This window comes from Otolemur garnettii, unplaced genomic scaffold, assembly GCF_000181295.1.
Source record: "Otolemur garnettii isolate 467f Iridium unplaced genomic scaffold, OtoGar3 scaffold00088, whole genome shotgun sequence".
Lineage (NCBI taxonomy): Eukaryota > Metazoa > Chordata > Mammalia > Primates > Galagidae > Otolemur > Otolemur garnettii.
Genome location: NW_003852483.1, coordinates 8,013,308 through 8,031,605, shown reverse-complemented (window position 1 = coordinate 8,031,605; position 18,298 = coordinate 8,013,308). Strand labels below are relative to the sequence as shown.

The window sequence follows — 18,298 nt, the reverse complement described above, 5'->3', positions numbered from 1 at the left end:
TGCTTTGCCCATATTACTAGCATTAGTAATTAGCAGGAGTAATTTGCATTACTCTTACAATTACTTTCATACTTGTATCTTATGGTGTCACAATGGCACATTGTGCTACATTTCTTTATCCCTCATTGCTAAACCCTTTGTATACCCAATGACTTCATGAATATTAATTAAGTGAATTAATGGAGTTTTTTTTCACACTCATTCTGGATCACTGAAGTTGTCCTTGGGGACAGGTGGGTGTTCTGATTCTGATAATGCTAATAACCTACTCAAAGATCTAAACAGCATTAAAACCTTCATTTAAAACCAATATGTCCAAAAAAATAAGAACTGACAAGCTTGAAAACTATTTCTAAAATATAGTTTTGCTTGTCTGTACATATTGTCTGAAATGTTATTTGTTTTTAGGTTCCTATATAAGCAGCCCCAGAATTATTTGTCCCGTATCTAAGGAATTCTATAAAGTAATTAGCCTGGTAAATCCAAAGACTTTATCACAGCAGTTAATCTTCATTGTAAGGCATACTTAAAATACTTCCAAATGATAGATTAACAAAAAAGTGATTTTTAATATTTTAAAAAAGATGTTAAAACCTGTCAGTCAGATTTTAAAGGAACTATATTCAACTTTAACATTATGTAAATGTTCCAAATATAAGCAAACATTGGCTAATAGTCATATATGGCTTTCAGTGTAATGCACTAGGAAAACAGAGATGTCTGATAATATTGGTAGAACTTTATTTTGCCAACATTAATTTAACCTTGTGTACAAAGCAGTTATTTATGTGAGTGGTGCCTGTGGCTCAGTGAGTAGGGCGCTGGCCCCATATTCCAAGGGTGGCGGTTTCAAACCCGGCCCCCGCCAAACTGCAACTAAAAAAAAAAAAAGCAGTTATTTATGAGCAAATTTTTATGTAACTAAAACAAAGAGATCTTTCTCTGGTTGAATTTACTATAAAATTATTTATCTTACTTAAAATGTAAAATAACAAAGATTGTTTTGAACCACAGCTAAAATTTGCTAAAATACACATTACTGTAAGATAGTATTTTTTAGTTATCCAAATAAAGGGTTTATAATTATGTTGCCTTGGTGCTCTGAGAGAAAAATAAGATTAGTATATTTAATAAATCTGTATGCCTTAGATCCTTAGTAGGTAGCCTTTTAAAAATCAAATCTATTCTGTGCTCTTAAATGGTGAGCAAGTGAAGTGGATGTCGTGGTATAAGATCACAAATACCAGTGTGAAAGCTTTTCTAGAGATGAGGTTAAAAAAAAAAATCTTTAATAAATCCTTGTCAACATTAACCTGACTTCTGCTCATTCAAATATTGTCCTTAGCCTGGCGTTGTAGAGGGCTCCTGTAGTCCCAGCTACTTAGGAGGCTGAGGCAAGAGAATCACTTGAGCCCAGGAGTTTGAGGTTGCTGTGAGCTGTGATACCTCGCCACTCTACCGAGGGTAACAAAATGAGACTGTCTCAAAAAAAAAAAAAAACAAAACCCCCAAATATTGTCCTTAGAGTGATCAAAAGGCCATGGCTTCTGGGTCTTCACTGGTAACGTTATTTCTTTCATTATTCTTAGAAAAATTACTGCTAAAAGCATATTCGCTTTTTTCCCAACATGATGGCATTTCTGTGTTTAAAAAGAGCATTAAAAACTATGAATTAGTTTAGTTCATGATTCCCACTAGTCATTCTAATTATATTTCTAAAGACTGATATGTTTCGAGTAAGTTCTAATACTGTGTAGTGATGAAGATGTCACCAACTACTTAAGTTCAATTCTGATCTTATATATCATTCTAATTAGATTACTTTGAGCAATATATGTTCAGTTAGATTTACCATATTGAGTAGTAAAGTTTTGTAAAGTAAAACCTATATAGTTTCTTGCCATTCTTGAATTTCATAATAATGAGGGTCAAAGGGCCCTTCTGCTCCTTCTTGTTCTTGGCCCTCGTGAGCTCCTTCAGGATCATCATGATCATCATTGTCGTCATCATCATCATCATCTTGAAATCTTCTGAAAACTTGTGTTTTCAGTTGTATTGTTTGACCATGAGTGCTTCTTTGTTCACCATAATAAATACTACGTAAATGAGGGAAGCAGAAGAAAATGTATGAGCTTATTGGTTCTTTTAGCTTATTTTGGTCCACACGAAGGTATGTTAAATGGTGAAGATGTAGCGGGTCAATAGATGGGCACATCATTGTAACATTGATCTCTGAAAAATATAAATTAATAATTAATCCTGATTATATCCATGATTCTATGTTGGTCTTTATTTTATATGGGACATAATTTTATTAATTAAAATACTTTAATTAGGTGGTATCAGATTTAATTTTTTTACATAAATCAAATAATAAAATGAGGAAAATGAAATTATAATTGAGTTTTATATTACTAGATAAATATGCCTTCATTGGCATTTCTAATTATTTAAGTAATAAATTCTTAGTAGACCATCTCAAGAAAAAAAGTAAAAATCATCTATAGCCCTACTACTCAGAATAGTAATATTTCTTCATTTGCTCTATAGTATTTCTCAGTATTCAAGGTGATAAAATCTAACAGAAGAGACTATGAATTGAATAGAACACCTTTCTTTGGGGCCAATTTCTTTCTTTTCCTTAGCCAACTTCAAAACAACCATTTTCAGCAATATCTAAAGCATAAATTATTAAAGGTTATTTCTTTTAAAAGTCAAAATACTATTTTTCTCTCTTTAGAAAACAAAATTTTACATACTTTCTATTTCATTATTTTCTAGGTATAGGTGTTCCAAATTTCTTGGAATGTAGAATTCTTGTTTCAATTTGTTGTGTCCAACATTGAGCTCTATAAGGTTGGAAAGATTAAAACTATTATATGGGATGTCTTGCAGTTTGTTGTATGACATTCTTAGAGCATGAAGTTTTGGAAGTTTGTCAAAGTATTTTTCTGGTATAGAAGAAATTGAATTATTTTCTAAAGACAGATACATAAGTGAAGAAGGTAAACCAGGAGGCATTGATTCTAATCTGTTATTACATAGGTTGAGCTGCATTAATTTTTCCGTTTTGGCAAAGATTTTGTCTTTTAACACAGAATCATGAAGATGATTATAACACAGGTCAAGCATAGTCAAATTTACTAGCCCATCCATAGCATTTGTCTGCAGTGTGGAGATTTTATTGTAACCAAGAAGGAGTCTTTCCAGAGATTTAGGAAGAGGAAATGGAAATTCTTCTAAATCGTTATGCTCTAGATGAAGTTGTAGTAGATTTGAAAACTTAGCAAAAACACCATAATCAATCTTTTGAGATTTAATTTTGTTGTGGCTGAGGTTAATTTCTTTAAGATAAGTTGCATTGATGAATGAATTTGTGGTCACAGCCTCAATTTCATTGAACTGAAGGTAGAGTTGCTGAATATGCATCGGAATATTTGGGATAGTCTTGAGTTTGCGATTGTCACAGTACATGGATGTTGGAAAGTTAGTTGGACAGAAGCATTCACTGGCACAGCCTAAAGTATACTGGTGAAAAGGAACTCCATATTCTACACTTTGACGAAACTGGAATTCTGTTTGATAATCATCATCTGAGTCTTGGTCATAATCTTCATCCCATTGATAGAATTCATATTGGCAATATACTTTGACTCCAAAAAAGAAGAAAATGGCACATATTGGACTTAAAAAGCCCATGTTCTTTTTTTCTTGTCCTATTGTGAGGAGAAAAGTAAATGTATTATATAAAAAGTGAGTAAACTCAGAATAATTCTTGTATAAATTGACAGGTATATAAAATGTATTATATTATACTTACGTCTGTATATAAAACAATATCCAGAATGGGCAGTGCTCAAATAAAAATTAATGTTGTCTATATACCAGTGAGGTAAAGTTTTTTAAAAAGTCATATATTGTGGCTCACACCTACAGTTCCAGTGTTTAGAAAGGCCAACCTGGGAAGATTGCTTGAAGCCACTAGTTCAAGACCTCATCACTACAAAAACAATTTAAAAAATTAGCCAGCCCTGGTGGCATATGCCTACAGCTCCAGCTACTTGGGAGGCTTATGTCATAGGGTAGCTTGAGCCCATATGTTCAACGCTATGGTAAGATATCCAATGGGGTGAATATATTACTTAGGAAAAAATTAGAATCATAGTTCTTTTATTCTGCACTAAAACTTGGGCAACGGAGCGAGACTCTATCTCTTAAAAAAAAAAAAATACTCACATATTGAACTGAACCAGAGGCAAAAGTCTGATGTTCTAGACTGATCATCTTTTAAGAGAATCTGTTTATCTTGCTTACTATAGTATATGATGATAGTATGACATCACTCAACTACAGTCTGGTTCTCTCTCCACTTTATCTTATGTATGTATGTATTTATTGAGCTGTGGCCTCATAGCTCTCAGCAACCTCAAGCTCTTGGGCCTCAAGTGATCATCTTGCCTCAGTTTTTCTATTTTTAATAGAGACAGGGTCTCACTATTGCTCAGGCTTGTCTTGAACTCCTTAGTTCAAGCAGTTCACCCACCTTGCCCTCCCAGAGTGCTAGAATTACAGCCCATGGCACCTGGCATTCTCTCCACCTTAAATGTTCTTATGAACTATTTAGTCTTTTTTTTTTTTAAGTAAATCATAGCTGTGTACAGTTATGCAATTATGAGGTACAATGTGCTGTTTTGTATACAATTTGAAATAGTTTCATGAAACTGGTTAACATAGTATTTAGTCTTTTAATGATGATCACTGCCTGTGAGAGGAGAGACCTGTATTTCAGTTAGAGAGATCTTGCCTTAGAGATTCTATAACTTCTAGTTGCCGATACCCTTTTCTGCCTTTTAGAACATGAAATACTTACTCTCTTTCATATGACAACTTGAAATATTTAGAAATAGCTTTCATATTTCTTCTTAGGGTTTTCTGTCCAACCATAACTTGTGCCATCAGATATTCTTCATAAACAATTTATAGAATCCAATTATTTCATCTCTGATTGGGCTTTAATTACTAGTTCACATCCCAAATGCACACAATATTTACATTTTACAAAGTTTGTTTCTATTAGGTTCATCTTTACATTTTTCTTCCTAGCTTCCTTTTTTGAGTTGTAGATACATGAATATTAAAAACACACCTATCCTTGTCTCCTGAGAATTGAATGTCTAGTGGAGGATTGGAGAGATAGACAATACAATGCAACAAGAGAATATTATATGGAATAGGATTGTAAAGGGAAAGGTTCCACAGACATTTAATGGTCATTTGTGCCAAAAATTGAAGTTGGAGGGAAGGATGGAGTGAGGAGCCTGAAAACCTGCATTGCAGACCTGTTACTTAACATCTCCCTCTAGCTTCATCAATAAAATAGGAGTTATAATTATAGCTGAATTATATCTTGGCTGCTTATCTTATTTGCTTACCTTGCATCTTGATTTATATCTTGCCTGCTTAGCTCATCTGGTAATTGTTAGGATTATATGAGATATGCATGTAAAAGTACTTTGTAAATTAAAAACTGCTATCTGATGGAATGAGTATATTATTTAGGTAAAAGTTAAAATCATACTTTTTTTTATTCTGAGACCTTTGTTATCCAGGGTTTCACGAGAAATGAATGTCCTAACACATCACTGTATGTAAGGAAATGAATTATCTCCTACTCATCTAGAATGGTACTAGCTATTTTTCATCATTGGTATAAGTGAGAAAATGGTTATTTAAATCATTTTTATTGACAGAACCTCATTTGAGAAAGGTTGAGAGACATCATAGTTTCTCATTTCTTGTCAAAAGTTAAGAATATATAGAATGTAAATATTGTATTATTGGGGATTTGAATTAGTAATTTGGGGCAGAGACCCTTGATCTCTTTTCCTTCATTGATACTGTTCACCATTCTTCCTCACCATTTGTTCCCATGCACCCACATCCTGGGCTTTGTCATTAACATTACTGTAACCCTTCATACTCTCTTTTCTGAGAGTACTTTGACCACTATCTCCATGTAGTAACACCAACTGCAATAATTCTTCAATTGCAATGAAACTTAAAATATATTGATTCTACTGTTTTTCATTGTCCCTCATCCACACCTTCCAATATCATCAGTTCCCTTACCAACTTAGATGCCATAGTTCATCACCATCATTACTCCTTTGCACATTTCCTAAATTTTGTGGCTCCTTATGTCTGGCAAACTTCAACTCTGGTTACTCCCATTCTCCACCTCCTCACAACCTGACTCACAGAGCTGAATATAACTAGAGAAAAATAGGACCTTGCCAACTGGTATCACTCTCAATTCATGACTATTAACCTTGAGTGCTACACAGCTGCATTTCCTTATACCATCCTTTTTTCCTCTTGCCAGCCTCTTAAAACATCATTCCTCATTATTATTTTTAGGTAATGATCTTGCTTCCTGTTTTTTAAATTTAGTAAATAGGATTGAGTGATCATTTATTCCAATATATTTTCTTCTATCTATTCCTACCTACAAGAAAATGCCAAAATGGCAATGCTTTGGTCTCTTTTTTTAACAATACGTGATTTTGAAATTCATGATGTTTCTTTCCTTTTTTATCTTTCTTTCTATTCTTTCACTTTTTTTTTTTTGGTGGGGGGGAGGCAGTCTCCCTCTGTCTCCTTGGCTAGAGTGCACTGGTGTTGTCATAGCTCACTGTGACCTCAAACTCCTAGGTTCAAACGATCCTCTTGCCTCAGCCTCCTAAGTAGCTAGGACTAAACAATATCCAGCTAATTTTTGTATTTTCAGTACTAATGGCATCTCACTGTTGCTCAAGCTGGTCTTGAATTCCTAACCTCAAGTGATCCTCCCACCTTGGCCTCCCAGAGTTGCTAGGATTATATCATGTTCTCACTTTCTACAAGTCTATGTGTATTTCATCCATTGTTCTTTCTTTTTCATAGAATTCATGAAGGAGTGTAAGAGTTTTCATAGAGCAGTGTTTTCTGACTTTTTTTTTTTTTTTTGAGACAGCGCCTCAAGCTGTTGCCCTGGGTAGAGTGCTGTGGCATCACAGCTCACAGCAACCTCTAACTCCTGGGCTTAAGCGGTTCTCCTGCCTCCGCCTCCCTAGTGGCTGGGACCACAGGTGCCCGCCACGACGCCCAGCCATCTTTTGGTTGCAGTTGTCATTGCTGTTTGGCGGGCCCGGGCTGGATTCGAACCTACCTGCTCTGGTGTATGTCGCCAACACCTTAGCTGCTTGAGCTACAGACACAGGCTGACTTCTTTCTTTCTTTTTTATCTCACAGCATATTTGAACATATTTTAAACTTCTGCCCCACACTTAAATTATGTTGATAAAAGAGTAAAAGAAGAATATTCTTACTGTGCTTTGAACTTCTTTCAAAAATAATTGGATTAATGATCTTTAAAAATTTTTCACTATACACCTAAGATTCTCTCACAGGATACCAATGAAAATCAATGTCATAGAGTAAGATAGGGAAGGTTTTCACATAGAACAGACGAGCAAAAACATAAGAACAACAGAGAGTGCAATGCTCTGTTTGAGAAATGCTAGTTAACCAGTGAAAGAACAAAATGAGGCTATTAAGTCTAGAATCTAGAGGGCATAAATTCTGAGCCAAGGAATTGGCACTCTGGAAATGAATACCAAATTTAAATTTAACAAATTAACATTGAATTGTGATCTGCACACTGGGTTTGTAGATGAAGTAGAAGAGAGTCTTGTGGGGAGGAGGAGTGAAGGAGTTATGGTCTCATCCTATAAGGCAGTGTTCAGAGTAATCCAGCTCTCCCTGCTGGGCTGGAAGGTCTCAGCAAGTCTGCTTAGGGGTGCTCATTCACCGGTTGTACTGTACTACTCTGTTGCACATGAATGTGCTTAGTAAAGCACTTTGCTAAATTAGTTTGATTTGGTTACTTCAGTTTATTATTGTCCTGAGTTATTTCTAGGAGTAAGGCACTATGGTAAGTTAGTGGGAAACGAGGGCATGAAGACATGGCCCCATCTGTAAAGAGCAAGTGGTTTAGTGGAGGAGAGAGTCACAATAAAGTGAACCCTAACCTGAGACATAAGTAACATGGTTTATAGCAGAGGCAGGTTTTATTTTGGGCCTAGTGGCCCAGTAGCTAAACTCTGCTTTTGCAGACATCTTTTGACCTAGACTTTGGGAGATTAATAGGAATGGGTAAAAATCATCCTATATTTTACACTTGATATTTAATATATATAATTTTATAATATTCTATTATACTCATTGTAGTCTGGCATATTAACTTTTTGAAGCACTTGTCATACTTCATTTCATCCTCACTTTGGCCACTAACGTTGGATTCTATTATACTGCTGTATTCCCAAAAGACTCAAGTAGAAGCAGAGGCAGAGACGTGCAGCTGCACTGGGCCAGACCACACAGGAGTCTAAAGCTGACTATTGCACAGATAAATTTTGAAAAGAGTATTGTTCATGAAAACTCAGCTTGGATTTTATCCTTTTGTTAAGAACATTAGCAATTGTCAGCAATTTAAGAATTAGAGTCTGTTCAACGAGTATGAGAAATTGTTGGGAAAAATGGAGGCAGCCTAGGTGCTACTACATACCTTGCAACTATATTTTATTGCATACCTTTGACTTAGAATATAAGGGGATTCTTAAAGTTGTCTGTTATTGTTCATCATGGGCACCTAAAATGAAAGGCTTTCCCTGAAGAGCACTTTCTCTTCTATACCTGAACTTACCTTAAACATTCTTATACTTCTCCCTCCATACTCCTAGCCCTGTCATGTGATCTTTTCCCACTCCATTTTAACTGCGTACTGTTTTCTTGTCTGACTGAAATTCATCCCATTTCCAGCCTTATGTCCATTATTTTGTATTCTACTTGCTCTTTCCCCATGAGAATTTTCCCTGTTACAATGATCTCTTATTTCATTTCATTCCGTTTTTTATTCCAAGTAACCTCAGCCATTTGCTAAGCATATTTTTGTTACTTCTGCTTTGTATATTCTACAATTTATGCCTTATTCTCTATAAGATAACTCACAACAATACACTATAATTCATTGTCAGTCATCTTCCTGACTTCTAATATTTAACAGAATCTAGTACAATGCACAATATGATAAGTACTCCAAGATTTGTTAAACGAATGATTGTATTAATAAGTTACAGATTACATCTTGTTAGCAATACTTATCTATACTAATGCCAATTATTTCTATACTTTAATTTCACCCTTCTGATTTCTTTAAAGGAATGTAGTCACAGAGAGCTTAGCTGTTCTTCCTGTTGAATGTTTATTTCTAAATTATAATATACTGTATTTCTCACTTTTCCTAGTACACCGTCTAGTATAGATACAACAAATGTGAAAAAGAAAGTTTAAAGCAAAGTAAAACATGTATTATCAGTTTTTAAAAATTATCCATTAATGTGAATTCTTTATATTCTAGCAATAAAAGTATCTATGTCATAACAGTTCTTTTACTTGGAAAAAGCATTCATGCTTTCATCAAGACAAGTTCTCATTGAAATTATTAATAAAAACGAGATATAATTTACTTTGTTCTGGAGAATTTAAAGTAAAAGCCTCATAACATTTTATTATTTTAAGGACATAATTGTTTTATTGTTAGAAACTAAGTATTAGGATATGAGTCAGATTTTTTCCCATGACAGTTTTAAATTTTATAAATTATTTTACTATTAAATATATGATTGTCTCAATTATTTTTAGCTATAATACTTTTAAATCTTAATTAACTGAAACCCAAGTAACTAGATCCTTCAGTTAAAGCATCCATATCTTCCCTTCCAAAAAGAGGCACATAAAAACAAATAGTATTCTATGTTAGGAATTTGGTTTCTAGAGAATTTTTGAGAAACTTTGAGTGAAATTTGTACAAATGCCCATCTTCCCTACAACCAGAATCACTACTACTGCTCAAATGTATGACTTAAAGGCATTAGCTGGTTTTTGTTATTTAAAATTGAGAGAAGAAAAAGAGACCCAAGAAAGAGAGATTAATTCCTTTAACCAGAGAATCCTTCCTTTCACTCACAGTTTTAAAAATCTAAAGAAAGATTTTTTTTATTGGGTAAATCTTAAATTAGAAAATTAATCTCACTATACTGCTTCTCCCCCTGAACATTTTGCCTAATCAAAATTTTAATGTAACTTTTACCAGATTTTGCTTCCAAAAATTGTGCTCTTATGATAGATGCAGTCTACTGTAATAGTAAATAAATCCAATATACTTTTTTAATAGCAGGAATTCATTCTTAAAAAATTGAAAATTATTTTATCATCATACCTGTTGAATGTGCTTTAGTTTTCAGGGGTTGATGAATTTGCAAATCTTCTAAATGAATCAGAAATTCCTAAATTCTTTAACTGAGTCTCTTAAAAATCCACAGTACCGCTGTGTCCAGACAGGGCTGTCCCTTGAATTACTGTAGCAATTTAAGCAAATACAATCTGCTTGGAAAACACTTGGCTTGGATTAAAATTATGTATTTCTTCTCATTATACAAAACTTTGTGGATTCGAATTAAGATGCTTATGTTCTTCCTCAGTTTTATGTGGCTTTCTTTTTTCTTTTCCCCTTAATTTTGGTTTGAGGTGTGGCAAGAATTTCCTCTAATATGAAAGGCAAACAGAACTAAATGAAACAGAATGTACTGATTACTGTTTTTATTTTTATTTTCATGCCAAAGAATTCTTCAAATTAAAGTCTCTTGTGACAGAGAGCCCAGTGTCTCAGCAATTTAAGGTGGAACTCAAAAATTTCTTGAGTCCCTGAGTTGTTCAACATTCATATCAGTGCTTCCCTTTGTTAAAACAAAGAATCAAGATTAGAAAGATACAGCATTTCACATTTAGGTTGTTTGTTTTTGAGATAGTGTCTCACTCCGTCTCCCTGGGTAGCGTGCCCTGGCATCGTAGCTCAAAGTGACCTCAAACTCCTAGGTTGGTTCTTTTGCCTCAGTCTCTACAGTAGTTGAGACCTCAGGAGCTTGCTACTATGCCTGGCTAGTTTTTCTATTTTTACTAGAGACAGTGTTTCCCTTTTCCTCAGGCTGGTTTTCAACTCCTGAGTTCAGACGATCCACCCACCTTGCCTCTGAGAGTGCTAGGATTACAGGCATGAGCCACTATGCCTGGCCCTAGTTTATTTTTTAAATGCAATAGATTGTCATGGATTACACAGATTAAACATATGATTTTTTTCATACAAAGACTTGTACCTTCTTTTTGATTAGCTTCTTCTTTCTCACGCTGTTCCCAAATATACTTACCAGAATACCCTCTAATAACCTCTGTAATAGAAATTAATCTTTTGGTTCTGGAAGTCAGTGCCTTGCACTTAGAAGGTGTATCTTGGCTCGGTGCCTATAGCTCAGCAGCTACAGTGCCAGCCACATACACTGGAGCTGGCAGGCTCGAAGCCAGCCTGGGCCTGCCAAACAACAATGCCTGGCTACTTGGGAGGTTGAGGCAAGAGAATTGCTTAAGCCCAAAGAGTTTGAGGTTGCTATGAGCTGTCATGCCATGGCACTCTACTGAGGGCGACACAATGAGACTCTATCTCAAAAAAAAAAAAAAAATAGAAGGTGTATTTCATCACGAGCTCCCAAAGCTGCAGATGTTGGCATGGGTGTGGAGAGAAGGGAACCACTGGTGGTGGGCCTGCAAACTAATACAGCCTTTTTGGAAAGAAGTATGGAGAATCCTCAAAGAGCTAAAAGTAGACCTTCCATTTAATACCGCAGTACCATTACTACTTATCTACCCAGAAGAAAAAATTCATTTTACAATAAGGACATTTGCACTAGAATGTTTATAGCAGCTCAATCCACAATCTCCAAGATGTGGAAACAACTCAAATGCCCATCAGCTCAAGAATGGATAAACTAAGGTATACGTAGGCCATGAGATGCTATTTAGCCATAAAGAAAGATGGAGACTGGGTGGCACCTGTGGCTCAAGGAGTAGGGCACTGGCCCCATATACCAGAGGTGATGGGTTCAAACCTGGCCGGGGCCAAAAACTGCAAAAAAAAAAAAAAAAAAGAAAGAAAGATGGAAACTTTCCATCTTTAGTATTTACCTGTATGGATCTGGAGGACCTCCTTCTAAGTAAAGTATCACAAGAATGGAAAAGCAAGTATCCAGTGTACTCATTGTGAAAATAGTAGATGAACAGCTACATGCCCACTCGAGAGAAAAACACAATTAAATTCAAGTAGAGGGAGAGTGGTGTAGGGAGTTCTTTCTCCAATTTGTCTGTTTTTTGTATAAGACGGGAATATATTTAGTATTAATTTTATAGTATTGAAAATGAAAACCTTCTGTTGCCCAGGAACTATGGCCTTTACTGGATAGTTTGCAGACTTAGAAAGTTCTTCCTGTCACTGAGCTCCCTCTCCTGAAGAGTAACAGTTAACAGCTTTAAATGGTAAATTTTTATTCAGTGTTTTCATATTTTAAACAGAGTTGACTTGTCTTTCTTGGCAGTGGACTTTGAGTTCATTTGCAGGGGGGAGGGTTCTTTTAAGCTTGAGCAAACTAATAAGGTAAAGTAAATCTTGGAGTTTGTGTTTGTTTCCTTAAAATAGTGTTTTTAATTAAGTTTGTATAAAGTACTCACAGCATTTTTTTTAATTCACATTTAAGAAAAGTATACAGCGTTTCAAATGATGCTTTGACAGTATTATAAAAATCTAGTCTATTATTTGAGACATTGGTATGTAAAACGTGGCAGACCACATTTGAGCCAACATTCCATCCTGTTACTGATCTTTTCCATATGTTTTCTATTAGTGTCTTTGTTCTTCAACCTCAGGCTTCCAAATTCAGGAAAAGAAAGCAAATCTGTGTACTTTTCCAAAAATTGTTTTTATATGCCTTCACAGTTCTTTTGGAAGATTAATTTAAAATCAACAGCTTGATTTTTGCAGTTTCTCATTGACTCTGTGATTTGAACTTTTGATAGTGATTATGTTCATATTTCCAACAAATGTTTAAAAAAAGTTTATCAATAAATAACTAGGCCAGGCTCAGAGGCCCACACCAATAATCCTAGCACTCTGGAAGACCAAGATGGGAGGATCCCTTGAGCTCAGCAATTTGAGACCACCCTGAGCAAGAGTGACATCCCATCTCTACTAAAAATAGAAAAATGAGCTGAGCATTGTGACTGGTGCCTGTAGTGCCAGCTATTCGAAAGACTGAGGCAAGAAGATTGTTTGAGTCCAGGAGTTTGAGGTTATGGTAATTTAGGCCAGTGCAATGGCATGCTAGCCCAGGCAACAGAGTGAGACTCTGTCTCAAAATAAATAAATAAATAAATAATAAAATAAAACACAGAATTAAAAATGGCTAGAAAATATTGAATAGATTGTCAGTGTCCAAGAGGATGTAGAGGATGGGAATGGGAGAGGTGATATTTAGAGTCAGGCCTTGAAAGAAAAGTAGGAGCTATAACTGATAGTTTGTCAGAGTTTCTTGTTTTAGTTAGGTGGTTATAATTGTGGCAATTGGAGGGATAAGTCAATTGAATTGATGACACATCTAAATTATATGCTATGACTATTAGATTGAAACATATACAGTATCTCAAAGCTGAATGAAATAGTGCTGGCTAGGAAAGGCCCTGAGACCTACTTAATTGATATAATAAAGATAATGATTTTTTGTTCATTTGTTCCATTCATATTTATTGAGCACTTTGTGTTAGGCAGTTTTAAGGCTCTGGGCACTCAACAGTCAAAGTCTGTGTTGTCACAGAGGAAGAAAATAGACAAAAAGTATATGCCGGACCTGGTGGCTCACAATTGTGATCCTAGCACTCCGGGAAGCTGAGGCAGGTGGATTGCTTGAGCTCAGGAGTTCAAGACCAGCCTGAACAACAGCGAGACCCCATCTCTAAAAATAGCCAGGTGATTGTAGTCTCAGCTACTTAGGAGTCTGAGGCAAGAGGATCATGTAAGCCCAAGAGTTTGAGGTTGCTGTGAACTATGACACCATGGCACTCTACCCAGGGTGACAAAGTAAGACTCAGTCTTAAAGAAAAAAAAGAAAAGAAGTATAAGTAAGCATAAGGAAATCAATATAAACAGTGCGAAGTACAATGAAAGAGAAAAAGCAAGGTAGAGGGATAAAAATGAATGAGGGATAGGAGTGTGGATCAGCATTTCAGGCATTGCTGCTTATGTTGGAATGTAATAGAACATAAGTTATTGTATGGCATCTGGTCAGAGCCAGCGGTCTCAGAGTGGGAGTTACAGAAAAGTAAGGTAAGGTGGTGACAATGATCTACATGGTAGATCACAGAGTTGACATGAGTACAAACTCATATCTAGCTTCATATAGATTTAGATGGTTGAAATAGAAATATTGTTATATAATATATATAAGAAATATTGTTAGATATATATAAAAACACACACACACTGTCCTCACTCTGTTGGCTGACAGGGCCTAGAAGCAGGGACACTCCAGCAGCAAAAGGTACAGCCAGTGCAAGATCTTGGTAAAACATCATTTTCCAGTAAAAGGAACCAGGGCTTCTCCTCAGAGAAAGGGCTGATTTCAGGAGGGCTGGGGCAGAGAAAGTATAAGATGGGCCTGGAATATCATGTAGCACTGAAGAAAGGACTCCAGAAAGTCTCTGTACCTGCAACTTAATGTTGCTGTGAACCCAAAACTGCTCTTAAAAATAAAGTCTATTAATTTGTTTAAAGGGGAAAGGAAGGCAGTATTTTAGATAGTTTTACATATTTAAAACTGAATATTGTGAGGGGTAATCCAAGTTGGTATCAGAAGGGGAAAAGGCCAGCTTGGCTGGAACCTAATGATCTAAGAGGTGTCTTCACAGCAGCCAGTGCCTGTGTTGAGACAGACATATACTTGAAGTCCTGCTTCTCAGCATTGTACATAGAATCATGTTTGTAAGGCAGGTATAACACTTAGCCATTTGAGTAGTACTGTGGTAATAGTCCCAACACTAAATGCAGTTCATCTTATTGTGTATCTTCTCCCACAGGACTATAAGGAACAGACATTCCTAAACTCCACAGCCCAATCACAATTTTTTGTAGTATTTTTTGGTAATTTGCTTTCCTCAATCAACACTGTGGTTCATTCATTTCAGTTTCATATAGTACTCCCTTTGAGAAAATACTATATTTAAATTGTTCTGAGTTTCTTCTATTATGACAGTGTCGAACATTCTTGAACATGTCTCTTGGGGACACTTTAATGGGTTTGCTTAGCAGGGATGTCCCACTTCTTGATTTCTCTGGGCTGCACTGGAAGGAAAAGAGTTGTCTTCAGCCACACATTAAACACACAAACACTAATGAAAGCTGATGAGCAAAAAAAAAAAAAAAAGGATTGTGTATAATTGTAATACACATATTTGCCACCACAGATAAGCAAAAAAGTCCTAATTATGCAACAACCTATTCATAGACTCTCTTAGTATCATCGATGATCACAAGTTTGCAATCACTAATATAGAAAATGTACACATCTAAAGTAGTAAAACAGCTTTGTTTTCATTGATGTTTTTTATTATAAAAGTGAGCAATATAAAAGTACTAGAATATTTGACATTGTATTTGAGAAATAAATGCATCAATATCTGATTTGATGGAAGTAATTGTAATTCTCAGTGAGTTCTCAAGGTACTCAGTAGATACTTTGGTTCTAATTTTACTCTTTTTTCTTTTCTTTTCTTTTTTTGAGGCAGTCTCATTACTCTTAATGTGTTTTATTCTTGAAAATAGTGGCCCACAAAGATAGGTGCTGCCAAGAAGTAATAACATGAGTAAGACATGATTGTGAAGTGAGGGATATTTCTCTCTTGGAAGGTAGGACCTATGCAAGTCCAGTAAAGAGACATGAGCAAATTTTTCTTTAAGTTGAATGTCAGATTGTAGTTCTATGCATTCCATTTGAAAATTAACAGATATCCCAGAAATCTTGAAATCTGTTTTAAAATTCTTACATCAAATCGAGAAGCAAAGCTGCATATTTTTCACTGTTCACAGGACTATGTTTGGCCAACATGTCAAAATGCATAAAATTGTTGGCCTTAATTGGAGCTTGCCATAATTTCAGTTTCATTTGGAATGCTATTATTATTTGAAACATTGATAAACTGGTTTCACCTTGAAAGTACATGTTGAAATTTAAGTAAACGGTTAAATCCACTAAAAATGCTAAATCTGTAAGCCACTTTTATCATCAAGTTTTGCCACAAATTTGGTTTTTGGTACCGTAAACAACTCCGTAATGTGTCACAAATCATAAAACCTCTGTTGTGGGTCAGGTATCCCAGATTCCCCACACATAGCTGAACTGGTTTGAGTATTCAATTGAAAGAACAACTGAGGCACAGCAATTATCAAAAGTAAAAGTGAGTAGAAACTGAAAATTAAACTGGAGCAGCACAGGCAGAACAAAGAAAAATGTTATTTAAGAACAAAGAGAAAAAATAATAAAAAAAGGAGAGAGTTCAGTGCACTTACAAAGAGAGTTGGAAGTGGGTCCCTCTCATGAAGGAGAGGTGAGAGAGACAGAGATGCAAAGGCAGTGCAGAGATGTAAATTGTTTCTCTCCATCTGAAATTGGTTGGAACTCTTTTATTGACCTCTGTGCACCTCCAGAGATTATTACCCTTTTCTGTTGATCATTGATTATTGTTTTTTTCTTTTGGTCATTAGCTACCTAGGTTACCTCATACGCATATTTTCCCTTCATCTTTTTTTTGGCAAGGGTTGCTGAGTGGTGAATGTTCTCATGGGCCCCTAGACTTCCTCATTCAACAGGCCAGGCTTTCCCTTCATTCCCCTTCAAGCCCTTTCTTAGTGTCCCTTCTCAATCTGTTCAACATTTGACCTCAACTTAGCCATCTTGCTTCAAAAATGTAAATGATGTCATCATAGTCAGCACCAATACTTTTAAGGAATTCCTGGAATTGGTGATGATTCTGTCTCTTGGCCCTTATGAAATTCACTGTCTTGATGACAATTTCCACGACATTATCCATTTTTAAAGCTTTTGCACATAAATTTTCTTGATGTACTATGCAATGATACTTCATCAAATGTGAGTTTGGAGCAGCAGTTGCATCATCTTCTATTAATTTTACAAGTCCCTCTCTCTTACCTGTCATCTCCAGGGTATCATCAATAACTATACCAGATATGTTTACAGTGGACAAAGAAAATCACTTTAACATATCTTTAACTGTTTAGTATAAATCTCTTGATTTAGTTGTCTTTTAATGGCACTAAAGAAATATTTATTATTGATACCTCTAATAAAAATGGCAAGTTTAGCCTTATTTGTAGCATTGGTACTATCATCCATCACCAAAGCATAAAATTTAAAATTAACAGTTTCATTCTTTAAACTTCTTTTGATAGATTTTCCAATTTCTTCAATTTTCCTGGCTATCGTCTGGTGAGACAATTTGATTTTAGAAATATCCCCCTTTCTTTCAAGGCAAATTATGTCTGCCATACTTTCCATTCATTGCTTAATAAACTTAATAAAATCACAATCAGTAAGTGGTTGTGATTTTTTTTACTATTAAATATGCTGCTACATAACAAGCTTTTATAATGGAATTCGTCTGAGTGGTAACTTTTTTTTTTATTAAATCATAGCTGTGTACATGAATGCAATCATGGGCTACAATGTGCTAGTTTTACATACAATTTGAAATATTTTCATCGAACTGGTTAACATAGCCTTCACAGCATTTTCTTAGTTATTGTGTTTAGACATTTATATTCTACACCTAGTAAATTTCACATGTACCCTTGTAAGATGCACCGTAGGTGTAGTCCCACCACTTACTCTCTCTTCACCCAACCTCTTCCCTCCCCTCGCTCTCCTCTTTCCCCTTCTTCTTGGACTATAACTGGGTTATAGCTAAGAAAGGTATAAATTGGTTTCATGGTAGGGCTGAGTACTTTGGATACTTTTTCTTCCATTCTTGGGATACTTTGCTGAGTTGTAACTTATAAAAAAATTTTTTTTGTTGGGAAGACAGACGTTTTCCCAGTTCCACTGTTTTGTCCTTTCAACATAATCCTTCATACACAACAAATTTGGCAGCATGTTTTTGCATATAATGCCTTTTCAAAGTATAGTCTTTGAAAACCTGAACAAACTCCCTACAAATTCAGCAGAGTACCTTTTACTGTTTGCTTTGACAAAAATATAGTCATCTGTCCACTTTTCTTTCTTTTTTTTTTTTTTTTTTTGAGACAGAGCCT

The 18,298-nt window shown here is 35.3% G+C and overlaps 2 protein-coding genes across 3 annotated transcripts in view; one reads left to right on the top strand and one right to left on the bottom strand.

Moving 5' to 3' along the window:
* CENPP (centromere protein P) overlaps nucleotides 1–18,298 on the top strand; it is a 250,447-nt gene that overhangs the window by 78,298 nt on the left and 153,851 nt on the right. The window lies entirely within an intron of this gene.
* OMD (osteomodulin) lies at nucleotides 1,626–10,591 on the bottom strand. 2 transcript variants are annotated; one of them, XM_003795048.3, is made up of 4 exons: nucleotides 10,319–10,591; nucleotides 9,336–9,340; nucleotides 2,760–3,710; nucleotides 1,626–2,232 (listed from the first exon to the last, which is right to left on the bottom strand). In XM_003795048.3, exons 3-4 carry the CDS (start codon nucleotides 3,697–3,699, stop codon nucleotides 1,886–1,888), a joined length of 1,287 nt encoding a protein of 428 aa, XP_003795096.1. In that variant the 5' UTR covers nucleotides 3,700–3,710; nucleotides 9,336–9,340; nucleotides 10,319–10,591; the 3' UTR covers nucleotides 1,626–1,885. The 2 variants fall into 2 exon arrangements, with proteins under 2 accessions (XP_003795096.1, XP_003795097.1); XM_003795049.3 differs by lacking the exon at nucleotides 9,336–9,340 and having other exon boundaries at nucleotides 2,760–3,716.

Coding starts and splice junctions, on each gene's coding strand:
- OMD (XM_003795048.3), bottom strand. CDS start 3,699: ATGGGCTTTTTAAGTCCAATATGTGCCATTTTCTTCTTTTTTGGAGTC. Junction 2,233..2,759: donor AGAAAATAATGAAATAGAAA/GTATGTAAAATT, acceptor TATATTTTTCAG/AGATCAATGTTACAATGATG.